General features: G+C 37.4%; 2 protein-coding genes across 4 annotated transcripts; one reads left to right on the top strand and one right to left on the bottom strand.

Annotated features, from left to right (window-relative positions):
• Window positions 1–336: 336 nt before the first annotated feature.
• Window positions 337–4864, bottom strand: LOC122637687. Of its 2 annotated transcripts, none has more exons than XM_043829990.1 (5): window positions 4170–4838; window positions 3857–4004; window positions 3675–3766; window positions 3266–3416; window positions 337–3202 (listed from the first exon to the last, which is right to left on the bottom strand). In XM_043829990.1, exons 1-5 carry the CDS (start codon window positions 4230–4232, stop codon window positions 2985–2987), a joined length of 672 nt encoding a protein of 223 aa, XP_043685925.1. In that variant the 5' UTR covers window positions 4233–4838; the 3' UTR covers window positions 337–2984. The 2 variants fall into 2 exon arrangements, with proteins under 2 accessions (XP_043685925.1, XP_043685926.1); XM_043829991.1 differs by having other exon boundaries at window positions 3080–3202; window positions 3322–3416; window positions 4170–4864.
• A 102-nt stretch (window positions 4865–4966) lies between these two features.
• Window positions 4967–17249, top strand: LOC122637686 (probable ATP-dependent RNA helicase CG8611). 2 transcript variants are annotated; one of them, XM_043829988.1, is made up of 9 exons: window positions 4969–5183; window positions 5262–6143; window positions 6223–6489; window positions 6584–6804; window positions 6883–7495; window positions 7574–7804; window positions 10620–10962; window positions 14791–14992; window positions 16866–17249. In XM_043829988.1, the coding sequence occupies exons 1-9, from the start codon at window positions 5115–5117 to the stop codon at window positions 16996–16998; spliced, it is 2961 nt and encodes a 986-aa protein (XP_043685923.1). In that variant the 5' UTR covers window positions 4969–5114; the 3' UTR covers window positions 16999–17249. The 2 variants fall into 2 exon arrangements, with proteins under 2 accessions (XP_043685924.1, XP_043685923.1); XM_043829989.1 differs by lacking the exons at window positions 14791–14992; window positions 16866–17249 and having other exon boundaries at window positions 4967–5183; window positions 7574–7818; window positions 10620–10956.
• Window positions 17250–18737: the final 1488 nt, after the last annotated feature.

The raw sequence follows: 18737 nt of genomic DNA, 5'->3' as shown, positions 1-18737 counted from the left end.
AATTTTCAAAATGATTTCAAACATTATACTGTGCAATATTGTTATTTTTTATTGCAGAATTGTAATTTTTAGTTTTCCAAATTTAATTAACAAATAGTATTCGTGTGTAAGGATGTCTCAGAATCAGTGATTATTCTTAGCTCCATTTTTTCATCTACAACAAATTCAAGCAATTTTGATGTCAAACTATCATCACTGCTACGAATCAATTCACATCTCAACGTTGATCTAAAAAGTGGATAAATGTTTTGTAGTTATCGTAGGACTTTGTAAATAGTAAATAAAAAAATTCAAGTCTCTCCAATGTCCATTACGTTGAGGATGAAAAATCCAAAATTGGCAAAAATTAATGTTTGTAATTTTGTTTTTAGAAAATTATTAAAGAACATGAACGCGAGCAATTCTCTTTTGGATTTACTTGCGGGTGGTAAATCTTTCATTATGAATGTTTTTTATCGTTTATCTATTTATATTAATTCAGATCAGAGTCTTCTTTTCTTAACGCGATCATATTAATAATTAATTGAGAAAGTTTTATCATTAATTAAATTATTTGTGATATTAGTCGAGAAGTCATATATTAATCATCCGACTTTGAGAAAAGAGCATGTAAATAAGATATAACGTGTTTTGTTTTTTACAATCAGAACAATTTAATATCTATTATACACTATCTTGCAGATTAGTATAGTTTATTCGCGCGCTTGGATGTTTATTTTTTTCTATATTTCTTATTTCTATTTTATGATAATTCGTAAGAATATATTTGTAATGAACAATGTATGTTAGGATACTTATGTTACGTTTTAGTATGTTTATTTTAAGAGTTATAGTAAATGTAACACTAACAATATATATATATATACATATATAATTGTTATTATAATAATATATATTGTTATAAGAACAATTATATTAAATAAATATAACATATACACATTGTTACTGTTATACATATAAGTACATATATATATACACATATATATATGTATATATATTTTGATGGTAATAAACGTAACATAGTAGTAATTATAAAATATTATACATATACTTTTACATGTCCGAGATGTAGAAATGTATGTAAAAATTATGAGATAGCTGTGATGCATTTTCTAGGAATATTTAATAACGAATCTATACACTTTTTCACGAGTAAACCAGGGCAAAGCTACGATTGATCCCACCGTTAATCGATTTTAATCGATTCAAAGGAAAGTTCGACGTTTTTTTAAATGTATGAGTATGTGTAAACTTTTTTAATTGTAACAATATATCGACTCGATCAAATATAACAAAATGTTACATACAGTTTATGTACCACTGCAGGAAGTGTCGGTTAAAATTGTTGACTTTAAATCGATTGAAAATTGTTAAAATAATGTCAATTTAATATTAAATACTTTTATGTTTAAAATCAATGAAAAGTCAGAATCTATTCTATTGGATTTTTACATAACAATTTTACAAAACATAAAGGCGTATCTATTGTTATCGCGTAAGACACTCCCTGCGGTCGTGCCTGAAAAGGGGTATATGGAAATAAAAGAGTCCCGCGAGAATGAGATTTCGCCGAGTACTCCGCTTTCGATCCACGAAAAAGCCAAGTTAGTTTTATTTTACAATCCATCGATTCCCACGACACGGAGGGCTGAGTATCGTGGCTTCGAGACCGAACGAAAAAGGATAAGAGGAAAGAGATGGTGGTGGAATCCTTCAGGAGTCTCTTATAGAAGGGGGAATAGTACATAAGGGTCCTGAACCGTCGCCTGTCAACTAGTGTTTTAAAACTTTGCGACAGTCTACAAATTGACTCGCTCAGTTCTTTTTAAAAGCGGTACTGCGGTCGACCAATCAGAACGCGTACCTATACCCTTCTCATACGTATATAAATACTTATGTATCTACGATACTGCGTTGACCCTTTCCCTTGTAAAAATTTCAAAATCACTTTCCTTCGATTCGTATAGACGCAAACATCAATGATAATAATTTCCATTTCGATATATCTACGACGATCGAACGATCAAAATAGCAAAGCAACGAAAGCATTCGACATAAATCGAAGTAAAAACCTTCCTCCGTCGACCATTGCCATCTCGATCATTATTCCTAAGTATATAACGAAAAGTTGACAAGAGTTTTGCTCGTTCGATATACGAGATACACACGTGTAGCCATCAGTTCCCTTACTATGACTTCGAATATGCTTGCGTGAGATTTCAATCGCCTAAGTTTAAAAGTATTTCGACGTAAAGCGAGATCCATTTTTCATATTTCTCTATGCACAGCAACGTTCTCTCCCTCTTTCTCTCTCTCTTTTAGGGTCGAGGGACCGCTCCGCTTGATACACTCTATTAGTCGCATCTCTCAACTGATTTATCGTTCTACCCGCATTACTATACATTTTTCTTTTTTATTTTCAGAAGGAGATCTATTTTACGTAAAAGAAGACGAAAAAGAAAGAAAGAAAGAGAGGGAAAGAATACGAGCGTTCCATTGACCGAAAAGAAAAATATCAATGGTTATTACGCGGTCTTAACTTTAGAAAATTCTACGAAAACTATCGTAAATGCAAGGGAAAAGAGAGAAATGGAACGTCGGTTGTTTGCTAGTTCGCTTATCGACAAAGATTTCTCATTTCGAAACACATCGAATTAAACGAAAGTAATAATGGATCGTCGATTTCTTTCATTAACTTTATCAACGAGTAATGAAGAAAAGAAAAAAAATGAGATTTATACAAATAAATACATATTGATCCGTTCGATTAGAAACTCGCCAAATTTCGAGCGCCGTATATAAAAACGAAGAACTTTTTAAAAGAGGAACTTTCCTTCTTGTCCTTCTTCGTAATGTAAAATTATTCTATCGTAAAACGTAAACACAGTCAATTTTAATTTTTCACAGATATATCGCCCAAGCCGAAGTAACTTCGTTCCTGTTGGGCGACTCGATACGATGAATAATATAGCCTTCTGTTCGTTTCATTTCGCCCTGTTCGAGGTATCGTAAAAGGGTAAAGTGTTCGATGGTTGATAAGACGATTGATTTGTCATGAAGCTCAACGATACGTAGGAAGGTGATTTAGTTGTAACTTCATTGGTAAGGTTTCCAGATATTTGTGAGATTTGTTGATTTTCTCTGTTTTTCGACCATTCTCTGCGTGCACTTTGCACGACCATCCAGAAATATGCATTGAGTACTAACAATTAACGAAGGATACGATTAATCGTACTAACCAGGAGTCAATTTGAATAATACTTACGTAAATAAGTGCAACAGAGTGGAATGTACCACGTCGATTTATCGAAAACATCGTACCGTTCGTGCATCAATTGAATACCCAGCGCCGTCGACTGATCTATTATGCTAACCATTTGCATATATAACCAAGGCACGGCATACTTAGATTTCCTCTGTAAACACATGCGGAAGTTAGCGAGATCGTTAGCGAGTTTAGACGAGGTCGTTACGTGCCAAAAATATTCTATCGTGTAAAGAAGCTATGTGTTTGATCGATCTACACGTCATCCAAGGTTTCTTTTTTATTTCTCTTTCCTTTTTTTTTTTTTTTTTCTTTTACTTTTCTTTTACTTCTTACTTGTTACAAAAAGAAGAACAATGAACAAACAAGAGATACTTTTTATGAAATGGTTTAGGATCAAAGTACTCACCGTGATCGATCCATACGTAAGATACGCGCTTGATATTAAAAACAGCATACTATACACGAGAATAGCGTACGAACAAATGGCAATGACTTGAGCTGAAAATTTATTTTATATAATATTATTATATCATCGAGAGAACGTATGTATAATTAAAAGAAAATTGCTCGAGATTGAAAATTAATTACATTGTCTATCCAATCGAAAATATTTGAATATAAGAGTCCAATTCAAGCCAATGGGAGCCCAGGATTCAAGAGTTCCGAAGAAATCATGTTCGTGATTTCCCATAAAAAAGTGGCTCATAAAGACGTTTATTATAAGTATCGAGAGAGCCTAAAGATAGAAACGTTGAAATATATGTTTATATTGTATAACATGTATTGTTTTCGATAAGGAAAACAACGAGATAAACATTTCTAACGTCTTTTACATTATTCTACATGGAGAATGTAATCGTTTTAAAATAAATGAAAAATAACGTAAATAGATTTTACGTACCAATGTATAAGTACCGATAATTCTCGACGCTACGGATAAACCGATGCAACATAATGCACTCATAATGATGAAAATTGTTGGCTGCACGAAGTGAACGTTTAAGTTTACATCAACTAGCGCTAACACGTTTCACAGTTGATTGATCCTTTTGTCATTTCAACGAGCGACACTTGTTCGATAGTTGGTGAAAAAAGAACAAAAAATGTAAACACACATGGTCTGAAGTAAACACACGTTTACTACAAAATGACGACCACTTCTGCCTATATATGCCTTTCGCACATTCGCAAAATATCTCTCTCTCTCTCTCTTTCTCTCTCTCTCTCTCTCTCTCTCTCTATCGAAAGAACAACTTCTTTTAATGATATCTTCACGCCACTTTACGCACTTGTTTTCTTATGCACGTGGTGTTATCTTTGAAGATTTAAAAAACAAAATACTTGTTGACTTTTAAGCACACCGAGAGAAAAACCGATGGAAGAAGCATCTCGTTGACATTAACGCAATAAGGCGCGAATGTCGAACCTGTCGTGATTTTCAACTATCGTCTATATTTCTACTATCGAAGTATCGTCTAATCGATCGTGATGCATACTGTTATCATTAACAACAACGACGCAAGTTTTTCTAGTAGGCGACGATACCGCTACGACAATTGCGTAATTGTCGTGAATATATTTACGCGACGTCGCAAAGATCAAAAGCGGGATAGAGGAAATATATGATTCGAGAAAATAAAAAGCGATATCGTCGATAGTCTCGAACTCGTAAGTTCTTTTTTACGCATGCGTGCAGCGTCCCTATTGTCGATGTATCCTTGTCAACACGTGACTACTAAACGTGTACGTAAAAGAGGTTATGTAGCTTCGTGTTGTTTTTAACGTGTATTTTATAAGCGTGTGTTTATTCAATTGTCCGCTTTTTTTTTTTTTATAAGATTGTTCAATGACTATACAGGAGATGGATATTCGTTTAAATGTTTCGACAGAACCTAAAGCTGGCGTATCTTCCAACGTGAGTATTTAATTAAATTTAAGTTATTTTTATGTTCTTATATGTGGGTTTTATCAAAAGAAACATCTATATATTTAGAGAAAAAGAAGGTCCAAGTTGAAAAGTTCTATCAAAAGATTGAAGAAAGGACCGGTAGGAAAAAAAGAAAGTAAGAAGAGTGATAAGTTGCAAAGTGTTCCGTCTGATCAAAGCGGAGGAATCAAAAGAGTTAAACAAAAAGCATTGGCAGCTATAGTTGCCAAAAAATTACAGCAAAGTAATATACACAATAGTTCGCAGAATACACAGAAATTATCTGATTTACGGATTCAATCCAAGAATAAAAATAATATATCTACAACTGTAACAGATAAATTAGAAAAAGTACCTTCTACGTCAAATATACAAAGTACAGATACCGATAAGGTTGTAACAGAACTTGTTGAGACAGAAAAGAATGTTATTAAAGAACCTATTATATCATTTGTTAAGCCTTCTAAAAAGTCATTGGGTAAAGCAATAGTCGTAAAAAAAAGAAATATAAATGAGACTAGTGGGAAAAAGACTTTGTCAGAAATATTTTCAAGTCAAGTAGCGACAAAAAATGTAGAATCAACTTTGTCAGATGTAACTTTAAATGTTAAAACGGACGATAAAGATATAATTCAGGCACCGCAGGAGAAATCTACGATAGAGCAATCTGGTAAAAGATTAATTCCGATAAAGCAATTGAAAAAGTTAGATATAAATACTAATAATAGAAAAAAGAAGAATTTTAAGAGTATTACAGAATACAAAGCAGAAAAAAATGAATCTTCTGATAACACTTATAAAACTTATAAGAAACAAACTGGAAAAACGTCGTCTTTATTTAGAAATAATCCAGAAGTTCCAAATATTGGGCAAAGATTTGTAAAACCAATTACTGAAACAGTTTTCACAAAAACAAATTTTTCGGATCTTGACATACATTCTTTTATGGTTAGTAGTAATATTAATAGAATGAAATTTTTAATTTTATCATAGAAATTTCTAACATTTCTGCTGCATTTTTATTAAGGTATCAAATCTAGAACAAAATATGAACATAACTAAAATGACTACTGTGCAACAAATGACAATTCCTCAAATATTTTCTGGGAAAGATGTTTTAATTAGGTCTCAAACTGGATCAGGCAAAACATTAGCATACGCTATACCAATCGTTGAATGCTTACATAAGATAAGGCCTAAATTAACAAGGAGTAGTGGATTAGGTGCATTAGTCGTTGTACCTACGAGAGAATTAGCTTTACAAACTTATGAGTGTTTTTTGAAATTAAGAAAAGTAAGTATTAGTACAAGCTTATTTTTTAAGATAGAAGTATATTTTTATGTTTGTTTACAAATGCCTATCTATTTTGTTTGCTTTATTATCACAGCCATTTACATGGATTGTGCCAGGTTATTTAGTAGGTGGAGAAAAAAGAAAGGCAGAAAAAGCAAGGCTAAGAAAAGGTTGTAATATTTTGGTCGGTACTCCAGGTAGACTACTGGATCATATTAGACATACCGAAGCTTTAAAATTAGACGATGTAAAACATTTTGTTTTGGATGAAGCTGATAGAATGTTAGATGCTGGATATGAAAAAGATATTTCAGGGTAAAATATTATCTTACAGAATAATTTTATAAATATTGAAAAGTTTATAAAGTTAACATTTTCAAATTACATTTTTAGCATAGTCGATGCTCTTAAAGGAATAAATATCAAATCAGATAACTCAGGTTATGATCCTATGGAAATGTTTAGACAAAACAATAGAAAAGTTTTCACAGATGAAGAAACTACTCTTTCAGAAGAAACTCATAAGAAAGAACAAAATTTTAATGATAATGAAATATCAAAATTTGAAATAGATAAAAATGACATTAATAACGAAGAAAATGTAACTAGGCAAGAATATCATTCGAACAGCGAAAGCGATTCAGAACAAGATGATTTTCCTGTAAAGTTGAAGAAAAAGGAAGAGAAGTTTCTTACGAAACCTACAAAAAAGAAAGAGGAAGATTCGAAAGCATCTCAAGAAGATCTCATGCAATCTCCACCAAAAAGACAAACGATACTTCTATCCGCAACATTAACTCAAGCTGTGGAAAAATTAGCCGGACTAGCTATGCATAATCCAGTCTTTGTCGATGCTGCGAAAGAAAATCTAGTAACAATTGGCGGAGATGAGGATCAGATTAACGAAGACTTTGTAGTTCCTGAAAGTGTGCGTCAGAGTTATGTAATAACTCCACCAAAATTACGTATGGTTACTTTGAGCGCTTATATCGTTGATAGATGCAAGGTAAATATGAAATATTTCATATAAGTGAAGATTTTGTAAGCATAATTTCTTATCAATATTCGTTTTATCATTTGATAGCGATCCGGTCACAATAAAATGTTAGTTTTTATGGCAACACAAGACATGGTTGATTATTATACAGAAATCTTATCTGCTGTCTTAACTAAACAGAGCGACGAAGAAGACGAAGATTCCGATCCTCTCGTCAACGTGGAATTTTTAAAATTACACGGTAATATGTGCCAAAAGGAAAGGACGGAAGTTTTTAAAAACTTCAGGCTAGCAAATAGCAGCGTTTTGCTATGTACAGTAAGTGATATTTTGTACATAACATTTTTTATCCTTATCTATTATTAATGATTGAGCCGGTAATTATGAAAACAATCTAATAATAGGCCATATATTTTTCATTTTGAAATATTTTAACAGTTGAGTTTGAATTATTTCAGAATTACTTTTATGTAATGTCGAACAGAAAAAGTATTTATTCTTTGAAAATAATTCCTTTATGTAATTTAAAAATGTTAAGAATAGCGTGTGACAAAGTATGTCTTTTAATATCTTAAATGACTTAGAACAGTTTCATAATCACCGGTTTAATTGAGACTCGAAAAGGATAAGAATCGCGTCGATTTATTATCTGTTTTAATTTGACGTCAACGTCAATCTTTGTCAATTGTACATCGAATATCCGAAAATCGGTCGGATGAGATTGAAAGGCGAACACGATCCCAAGCGTAGCGATTAGTTTCGCGTAGTACGTATTATGTATTAGGAGAATGACGGTGCTTTCGCCACCGCAGGAGTTAATACAAAATATCAGTGAAAGAAAAGGATCCAGAGAAAGAAAGAGCGGAAGAAAAGCCGTGGATACCCGTCGGCACTCCCAGAGCTGTAAATTATCTCGCGGCTTATTCTTTCAGGACGGAATTTAATATCTTTGGACCCACGCTGTGTCCGCAGGTTAAAAATTATGTGTACACACGAGGCCTTCGTAACGAGTATAATTATGATCGTTGGCTCGTTCTGTGCCAGTGATTTCTTTAACCGTTCTCCTGCTATATTAATCGGTAAATTCTCGTTTGCCAATAACGACCAACAGAAATTCCATCGCGAAACAGGACAAATCTAAAAAAGTCAAATATGTTCATTAAAATCTTATTCGCGTTAATAATTCATAGAAAAATATCATTTGTATGACGAATTCAAACGTACATATATAAATACGTTAATACATTATTTTCCGATCGATTAATCTCACCATAAGCCGGTTAGATCAATCTCGGATTAGGCAATGGATCAATTTTCTATACTTTCCAATGTCCATTACGATCTCTATCTATTCGTAATCGTCTACCGGTGAAAGTAGTGAACTTTACTTTTTTATTTGCATCATCAAGATGCGCTAGCTAGCCGACGAAGTTGCTGTATTTTATTAATTAAACCTACGACGAGTTACATTTTTACTATAAAAACTATTCAAGATATTGAATGATCGTCATTATAAAAATCCAACTTGGTCACGCAACTTGGACGACGTTTTCACACCATCTGAATTAACTCGCTTGAATCAGGCGATCGTATCGTCGACTTTCGTTATCATCTTTTTCGTTCCCTCGTTAAGTCCTATAGTGCGCGATTAAATATCAAGCAGTTTTTAATTTTTTTCAAAATCTTTCTTCTTAAGGACGTTTCTACTCTTCTCGATTATTTGACGCGTAATTCGCACAAGATCGGATATCTAGAAAATAAAGACGCGACTTTTGTATTTCGTCGGGATGGAACTTATGTTTGCTTTGTCCGACATTAAAAATTACGTGTCGACTTGGTCGACGGTTGCGGCACGAAATGCACGGTGGAGGACGATCGAAGCCGCCCACGTTTTATGGCGTCACTTCAACGGGGATTTTATGACAGTATTATTAATTTCTACGTTGAAAAGCCACGAGGGGCTCCGCGGTTGGAATGTTCCGCGGCTCTCAGCGGTGGTGAATCCGGATCCACCGAGTGATATATGATACGAGTGAGATGTTTTGAGTGGGTGATCTATTCTGGATATCCCTGGCCGCGATCGTGCTCCGACTCCTAAACGATCGTTTATCTTAATCGCCTTCATCGATCGCTGCTCTTCTGCAGTACCGGTTAAGCATCAGTAGATCGAAAACAGTGGCAAATAATATCCAGTTTGTTCGATCTCGACGAGTTTCAGGTACGTACGTGATTCGATTGGATCGTCAAACGGATTCGAACGAATCTCGACGTCGATCGTTTTTATTTTTATTTCCTTTTCATTTACTTATTTATTTATTGATTTTTGTTTCTTTAAAATTATCGATCGAACGTCATACATCTTGATAAATAGCATATAAGAAATAATCTCGAGGTATTTTAATGAGAATTAATTCGGAGTGCTAGGATAGACGAAGAAATATAAATTGACTGAAAGAACCAATTCAAATTCTTAATACACGAATGAAAGATGGCCGAGGGTAGAAATCGGTGTGTAGGTAGATACCTCTAGCTATATATTATTTATTTCTCTATCGATAGCCGGAATTTTTTTCTCGTACTCCTTCACCCTGGCGCCTGACTCTGGCGCTGTCGGAGGCAAGCGCCGAATTAATTCGATGCAAAGACAAACAAGAAATTTGTATCGTGCCGCGAGAGAATTTTCAACTTCACGACGTTCCTTTCTCGACTATAAGTATCGTTGGCTCGTGGTGGGCCAGAGTGGATTAGTCTTCAGGGCCGTCAACGGAGAACTCTACGTAGTCTACTACGGTAAATCATCGAGCAACCGAACGCCAAGAAATCAGGGCCGTGCTCAAACGTTCGCCGTTGGGGTTCCGCAGCAGGCGCTCGCATATTCACCTTCGTACAAAACGAGAAATCGGTCCTCCGGTTTGTAAAGTATTTGTACTCGGCAGGTTGACTCCGTAAACGCCGTGGTGTCTCTTTGCTTATACGTTAAAGAACGAGACGTATTTGACATTCGACAGACGGGCATTACGCGATTTATGACGGAGGGTAGATCACTTAGAATCTCTTACATCGACGTCTCTACGTCCTCTCCCTTCTTCTCTTTTCCCGTCATACATTTTATTAATTTTTCATTTCGCATCAGGACGTCGCAGCGCGTGGATTGGATTTGCCGAAGGTGGATTGCGTTGTTCAATACACGGGACCACTTTCAGCTAGGGATTACGTGCATCGAATTGGTCGAACGGCACGTGCTGGTTCTTCCGGATCAGCCATCATTTTCCTTACACCGCCGGAAGTCGAATTCGTGCGAATGCTCGAGTCCAAGCGAATTCGGATCAATCAGATAGACATGGAGATGATATTAGGCAAGTTAATAGGACCTTCGTCGAAACACCGTTCTGTCCAAGAAGCTGCGATTGCTCTTCAGAGAGAATACGAATCTTTGATATTCGAGGACAGAAAACTTCACGATAAAGCATGCAAAGGTAGGTAGAATTCATTCACCCCCCCCCCCCTTTTTTCTATCGTTCTTTTTTATTTTCTTTCTTGAACATTGGATTAAAGTCTTTTACTTTAGCGAAGCGTAATCTTTGACTTAACGAGAAGGAAATTTTCGTAAAGGATAAACCGTAAGGTAGAAACGTAACGCGTGTAGGTAACACGTAACAACTCACACGGTTGTCCGTTTAACACGATTTCCTTTATCTCTCTGTTCGCGGAACACGAGCTAGTGAAGAGGATCTACGAAGGATGAGGGAACACCTACTCTGATTCAGTTGGATTGGAACGAAAGCGAGCTGACTTCAGGGTAGAGTAAACCAATTCCAGTGAGCACCCTACTCGCATATAAAGTAACTCTTATACGACTACGCTATGGGGGGTTCGCTCTCCGTTACCACTCCCTTCCTCTGTCTCGGTCTCTTTTCGCTCTCTCCTGCCACTCAGATATTTACATAGTCTATAGACGAGGAGGGATGATCTTGTTTGCCATGCCATGCTTACTCTATTAGGGTTGTTACGAGAAAGAATTTACTGGCTGCAATAATAAATCCATTAAGATGCGACGATTCGAATTGGTTCGAAGGGAGAAAACTCAGCTCCCCTTTGCCGCATCGCTTTCCCCGCGAAACGAAGATGTTTCCTTCATTTTACTGCTTTAGCCTCTCTCTCTCTCTCTCTCTCTCTCTCTCTCTCTCTCTCTCTCTCTCTCTCTCTCTCTCTCTCTCTCTCTCTCTCTCTTTCCTTTTATACTCGCATTCCGTCGATGATCGATTGAATCGTTCACGAACCATGTTCGTTGTCGCGAATAATGTATATCCGTATGATAACTTATTCTTTCTTTCTCTCTCTTTCTTTCTCTCTCTCTCTCTCTCTCTCTCCCTCTCTTTTTTCTTCAGCTACATTTTTATCGATGAACGTTACTTGCAAATATCGGCCATCTTCCAAAGAAAAGCATTTTCATATTGGAAAGGTATATGTCGCATCAACGAACTTAATCGGCTCAACGATGAAGCTTTCCAAGAAAAGAACGCGCCGAAGGGCCATAAATCTTTCTGCTTGGCTTTCGAGCTTCAAACTTGTTCGGCATCAAGCGTGGCTTTACACGAAGGTTAGCCACGGTTTTTGAGCGCTTAGCCATTCCGGACTTGAGTGACGGTACACAGCTAACCACTTGACCGTTCCTACGCACGTACCAGTGATTGATAGATTAATTGCCACGTTACTCTCGACCTCTGGTGTTGCACTTTTCGCGCGTAGCTTGCTTTCATCGGAAGAGAGTGAAGCTGAGAAAGAGGAAGAAAGAGAGAGGAGAAGGGGGGAGGAGGAAGAAAAATTGGAAATTAATTATTTAACGATTTCTTTGAACTCATATTCTCAACCGTCGTTTTCTATATTTTATTAGATATTGATTTACAATCAAACAAACAAAATAAGAAGAAGAATACGTCGACAATCGAATCGAAGAGAAGATAAAAAAAAAAAGAATAAAGCGATAAAAAAAAAGTACAAAAACAGAGATGAAATAAAGAATAATGGCGTAGCATGACCATTTCCTAGCTTCCTCCTACGTTACCTCCGAATTTATTTAATTCCTGACTAAGGCCGAGGTGAAGGCTAGCAAGCGGGGAAGTGGAAATCTCACTAATTCGTAACATTATCACCCCAATAGAGCCGAACGGCTCTCAATAGCGAGAACAACCCCCTGTGTTCTCAACCCTCGCCACTAAGCTAAGGGATTCATCCATTCCGTCCCGCATATATATCTCACCCCCTTCTAATAGTGCTACTCAAGCTACACTCTCTTCGAAATAACTCTTATTTCAGCTTCTTTACGAATGTTCTTTAAAGTTTCTAAATAATCATTTATTGGTTTTGATAATTGATGATAGTTCATTCGTCGATAGTTTCTTTTTAATATCCGTATAAAATCGAAGAAATTAATACGATTTTAATTTATTAAATTGAATAATTAATATAATTTTGTAACTCGAGATTAGAATTTTCATTAACAAAATTTGATATTCGTTCTTATGATCGAACAACTAGGAAAGTATATATCTAAGTACAGGTTTGAGTACTTTTGAGTTAGATCGAATTCACTGTACGCAGTCCATGCGCCTTTCAGAGGGGGTGGCCAACACAATCCAACCACTGAATGTGGCTTCCGCCAAAACCACTTACGCTTTGTGGTGAGAGACTCTTAACAATACGATACAGGATACAAATACAATAAGACGCAGTTACATCACTTAGGAACAATGCCACCCTGCACGGCGGTCGCTCTTACGTTCACCCCTCTCGCTTTTACATCCTTCTCGCTCTTCTTTCTCTCTCTCTCTCTCTCTCTCTTTCTTCCGGGTACCGCCGCATCGTAAGATTTATGCGTTAAATGGAGAAAAACATTTCTCCCTTTTCAACGTCGACTTCGAACGTGGAGAAAGATCTTTCTACTCGGTTTCTTATGTACGGAAGAGACAAGTCAAGGCAGAAAGCAGGAGGAAATCAGAGCGGAAAACGTCGAGGCATAAGGTCTCCCTCGTCAAATTATCAGAATTAAAATCATTATAAATCCAATTTTTATTTGTGTTTAATTCAAAATGCGAAATTTATAACATAACTTGTATTAGTATAATTAACATAATTAAATATAATAATATTTAGTATTCTTTTTATATAATATTAAGTTGAAGTAACAGTTCGTAGCTTATTTAATATATCGCCTATTGGAAAATGTTACGAAGTTTTGTTTCAATCTAACATTAGAATGTGTAAAAAATAAATAGAGTATATAATAATATTTAGTATATTATATTAGTATACATTATAATAGTAATACAATTATACACTATTATGATTTGTACTTTGCAGTAACTTTCGAGATATGAATTAATTAATACTTTTGTGAGCAAAAGAAAATAAAATCAAAATTAAAAAATACAGTTATATTTACGCGTTACATGAAAGTTACAAGATGATGAAATTATTTTGATGGTTATAAGAAAATATTTTTAATAACGATCTCAAGTAAATTTTGAAGGAAATATCTGTGTAAAATTTTTCTAAGAGAAATTATTTTCTGATTCAAAGAATACGATTTAACTTCATGGAGTAGTTACGAGTCGAAAGAATTTACGATTCGTGCGATTGGTCTTTTTCTTTTTTCTTTTTTATTTCGAAGGATCGAACGGTCGAAGAGACTTTACGGTGAAAAGATTTTCGCACGGAACGACAGAGTAACAGCGTACTAGCACATGTCGAATTCTCTCAGGACCAGAGAACCCCAGGATTTCTCACCCGTGTACGGAAGCTAGAGATGCGAAGAGAGAGAGAGAGAGAGAGAGAGAGAAGTGAGAGAGGGGTGACTATTAGCTACAGCACTTGACTCGACCCCTGTTAATGCTCCGTAATAGCTCGCGGCGGGACACACGTATACCCCATAGAATCGTATACTAGTCCAGCCCCGTCGTCTTAATGGAAGCACGATTAATACGAGTGTATTAGATATATATAGGGTATAAGCAATCATTACATTGAAATTGTATGTATATAATGTACGACTAACATAAGTTTAATAGTTTCTGAAAACGTGTTAACGAACGTGCTTTGAAATCATAGAAAAATATATGAAATCGTTCAAGAACAGAGAGACAAAGAGATCTAGATGGAAAATACTTTGTAAATCGTATTAATTCTCAGAAACAGTATCGACGAATATAGACGAAATAAAATTCAACGAGTTATCGGGATATTTGAAATCAGTTAAACCTATAAAAATGACGAATGTTTGACGCATTTGATTATTGTTTCATTAGCGTACGTTTCCTGGATTCGTTTCTACTCGACTTATCCACACGAATTGCGAGAGTTCTTCAATCGAAAGGAGCTTCACTTGGGTCATTACGCGAAGAGTTTTGGCCTGAGCGATCGGCCTCAGCGAATCGGTGGAATCGGAAAGAAGTTACGCGAACAGGAGGATATTAAAGTCAAGCACAACAACAGGCTTACGATCGATCGGTAAGTGTACGAATGGATTAGATTAACCTTTTTTTTTTTCTTTTTGTTCCTTGGAACGATACGCTTGGCTAATTTCTTAATTAAACAATGCAATCGTCGATGAGAGAGTGCACGTCGAGTTTGTAATCAGATTTGTTCTTTGCTGGTCACAACCGTCAGCATTTCATCGCGAACAATCGCGAGTAACATCCTACGGCGTGTGGAGACGATAGCAGTGGTATTAATGACGGATTCACGCGTGGCTTAGCGCGCTAACCGCGATGCACGTAGTGCGAGTGAATGATAAAGAGAGATAGAGAGCAAATATGTCGGCGTGTGCGACACGTAGAACGCGTACGCATAACGCGGACGACGGTCCGTGGCTCCTAGAGAGAGGTTGCTCACGTCAAAACTGTCGCGTTCTGTCATCCGTCATGTACAGAGAACGGACGGACGTGTTCTACGGTGGCTGCCAAGCCATAAGCCATACGCCTCTCATCGTGCTTGTCCTCGCTATTTCGTCTCTCCCCCGCGATATCTCCGTTACTCTCGAATCTCTACACTCTATTTCTCTCTCTCTCTCTCTCTCTCTCTCTCTCTCTCTCTCTCTCTCTCTCTCTCTCTATTTATCTATCTTCCTCTTTCTCTCTCTATTCTCCACAACTGTATGCGTTTCGTATAACGTTTGGCCGGCTTTTGCCCTTCTCCTCCAAGCTTCTCTATCCTCATATCCTTGTTTCTCTTTCATTCCCTCTCTATCTATCTGTCGCTCTATTGTTCATAATTATACAATACGGCTATTAAACAGACTGATGCGACCACCGCTTCCGGTCGGCTCTGCTTCTGCCATTTACGGAAACCACGGAATCCGCCTTTCCACCTCTACGCAACTCTTTCATCCCCCACTTAACGACTCGTGATCTAATTTCCCTATTTCTCCCTCTTTCTCTCCCTCTCTCTCTCTCTCTCTCTTTCTCTTTCTTTCTCTTTCCCTCTCCTTATCGACATCTTTCATAACCGATACACGAACCGCTGGTCTTTTTAATAAAGGGTATTCGTATTAACGTGTTTATAATGTATTTTCAATGGGCGTGCTTTTGGTACGCAGCAAGTACCCTTCGGCCAGCTAGAAAGAGAGAGAAAGAGAGAGAGAGAGAAAGAGCCAAGTCAGTTTTAATGGGTGAAAGGCGGGCACCAAGCCGACGGTCCAATGAATCGAGAGACCCCACGGTGTACGCCTCTGTGGCTACGATTACGCTCGTTTCTGCGCTCGCGCGCACCTCTCCCTAACTATAGAAGCGACTATGTATGCGTTCTAATTCGTACGCTTTCACGTCCGTATTCGTAAGAGTCCTCCTCGTCGACGGGTTTAAATAGACCGTCTCCTACATGACGCGATCGATCCTAATAAAGGACGGACTCTGTTTCGTTTTCGTATCGGTTTTATGTTCGGTTTTAAATCCGTCGTCCGACAAGATGGGCGATGATCTTTCCTATATATACGTTTACTACTGCTCTTTGAAATACTTATAAATTCACGGTCACGGTACGTCGAGTTTAGAAAGAAATGGTGACGAACGCGAAATTCGGCACGGCAGTTGAAAGGAGAACCTTTCTCTCTATCTTTTTCTCTCGTTCTCTCGTTTCTACTATCTTTTTGTTAGACCACTGTCCGTCTCCAACCTGTGAGCAAAAGGGAGAGATATATCCTTGCTTTTTGAAGCGAGTCCCATTTCTTTCTTTTCTTTTCTCTTTCTTTTTTTTTTTTTTTCTTTTTATCAATTTTCGATTACCTCGCGCTGTCCTCGCCACATGTCGTTTACGTCGAATTACCGAAAATTGTGGGTTAGCCGTAATACGACGATTAAGGGCCGTTATCCGTGACTGTTTTCAGGCCTGATCGGAAGATACAAGGGAAACAAGATGGCGTTCATCATAAAACGGGAGCCCTGAAGAAAGTAAGGATGTTGAACGTGTCCGAATACGACAGCGGTCTTCCAGCTCTCAAAAAATCGAAGAAATTTTGAATCCCGTATAATTTTTTTTGTTCTTTTTTTTTTTTTGTTATTTATTTCCAACAAATGTTAAATACGATTTAAATATTTGAACCGTGAACATCATTTTGTATGATATATCGTGTTAACGTAATGTAAGTCATAAGACTCTTCCGACGTTTTTCGCATTAAGAGGAAATTCATTTGGACGATGTATCAAAAGCTGTGAGAAGCAGCCTGTAACATTGTAAATGAATCGCTCCCCGAGGCATTAATTACAAAAATAGAATCTATCAACGTGTACCCTCCTCGCAATATGATTATAACTTTAAGAGACTCTAGTACTTTCAGTCTAGCACGTAGAGTAGAATAACGTATAATCATAGGACGAAAGTACGCGGCATGGAAGAATGGACGTTCTGAGAGTAGGAAGGAAAAGGGAGAGAGGAGAAGGAGAAAGAAGAAGAAGAGAAGGAGGAAAAGAAGGAGAAGGAGGAGGAGGAGGACACGGTACACACAGTTACGAGAGAGAGGAGGCAGGCTCGGGAGAGAGGATCGTCGAGTTACGAAAAGATGGCGGAAGAAGAAGAAGAAGAAGACGAAGACGAAGAAGAAGACGAAGAAGAGGGAACGCCGGTTCGAGAGGGGAATATGATTAATACTCGGGCATTATTTTGAGATTTTTTGCAGGGCGATCCAGGGGCGCAAATTGCTTGCAAATAAAGGCGGCATCGGGTGCGGACTATCGCCGCCGGTAGGAGAGAAAGAAAGAGAAGGAAGACGAAGAGGAAAGGGCCGAAGGTGAGAAGAGCGGAGAAACAGAGTAAGAAGAAGAGTAGAGTAGGAGTAAGAGGTAGAGTAGGAGTATGAGGACGAGGAGAAGAGCGAGAGAGGAGGGAGCTTAATTTAATTTAATTATGCCTTCTTTTTTCGCTACCAACGCGCTGGAAGATAGATGAGGAGAGCCATGGAATCGTGCTCTCGAGATGGCACGTCGCGTTCATGGCACGATTTTCGTTGCGACGATTATTATTCGCCCATCCTTCGAACTTTCCTTCTTATTCGCGCGCATCAAATTAGCGGTCATTATCGTCTCTGGATCGTTCCATTGTTGGAACGAAATCTCTCAACGTCCCTTATATTTCTCTTTCTTTTTCTCTTTCTTTCTCTTCCTCTCCCTCCCTCTTTATCTCTCTCTCTCTCTCTCTCGTCTTTCATACCGAAGCTTTCTGTACTGTTGCGTAAAGTGTCTTTGAGAAAAATTCGTAGCCGTTAGTTGTAAGCAGTGATCGATCGTCTCTCGGGAGAAAGGTTACGAAAATCCATTTATTTATTTATCTCGCGATATTTCCGCGTGATTCGTAGGAATATTCGTAGAAGGAGAGGGAGGGAAAGGAAAGAAAAAAGGATAGAAAATCAATTTAATCGTACGACGACGTTCTCTTCTTCGTTTTCATTTTCATTTTTTTTTCTTTTTCTTCTTCTTCTTCGTCTCCGTCGTTGTCGTCGTCGTCTTCGTCGTCGTCCTCGTCGTCGTCGTCATCGTCGTCTTCGTCGATGCATTTTCGAAACCCACCCAAGTGGTCATCTGCGCGGCACGGAGGCATTAGAGAAGCGAAGAGTGCGATATTTATTCGTAATGCGCATCGCGATTCGTCGTGGCTCTCGGCATCGGTCATAGTCATCGCGCGTTCGAAGCTCCATGCGCGCGTGCACGTTCGAAAGAGCGAGAGAGAGAGAGAGAGAGAGAGAGAGAGAGAGAGAGAGAGAGA

The sequence above is a fragment of the Vespula pensylvanica genome, chromosome 2 (assembly GCF_014466175.1).
Source record: "Vespula pensylvanica isolate Volc-1 chromosome 2, ASM1446617v1, whole genome shotgun sequence".
Lineage (NCBI taxonomy): Eukaryota > Metazoa > Arthropoda > Insecta > Hymenoptera > Vespidae > Vespula > Vespula pensylvanica.
The sequence above is the reverse complement of the archived record's forward strand: the minus strand, read 5'-3'. Positions and strand labels throughout refer to the sequence as shown.

Coding starts and splice junctions, on each gene's coding strand:
- LOC122637687 (XM_043829990.1), bottom strand. CDS start 4,232: ATGAGTGCATTATGTTGCATCGGTTTATCCGTAGCGTCGAGAATTATC. Junction 3,767..3,856: donor TTTTCGATTGGATAGACAAT/GTAATTAATTTT, acceptor ATAAATTTTCAG/CTCAAGTCATTGCCATTTGT. Junction 3,203..3,265: donor ACTCTGTTGCACTTATTTAC/GTAAGTATTATT, acceptor GTTAATTGTTAG/TACTCAATGCATATTTCTGG.
- LOC122637686 (XM_043829988.1), top strand. CDS start 5,115: ATGACTATACAGGAGATGGATATTCGTTTAAATGTTTCGACAGAACCT. Junction 5,184..5,261: donor AAGCTGGCGTATCTTCCAAC/GTGAGTATTTAA, acceptor CTATATATTTAG/AGAAAAAGAAGGTCCAAGTT. Junction 6,805..6,882: donor TATGAAAAAGATATTTCAGG/GTAAAATATTAT, acceptor TTACATTTTTAG/CATAGTCGATGCTCTTAAAG.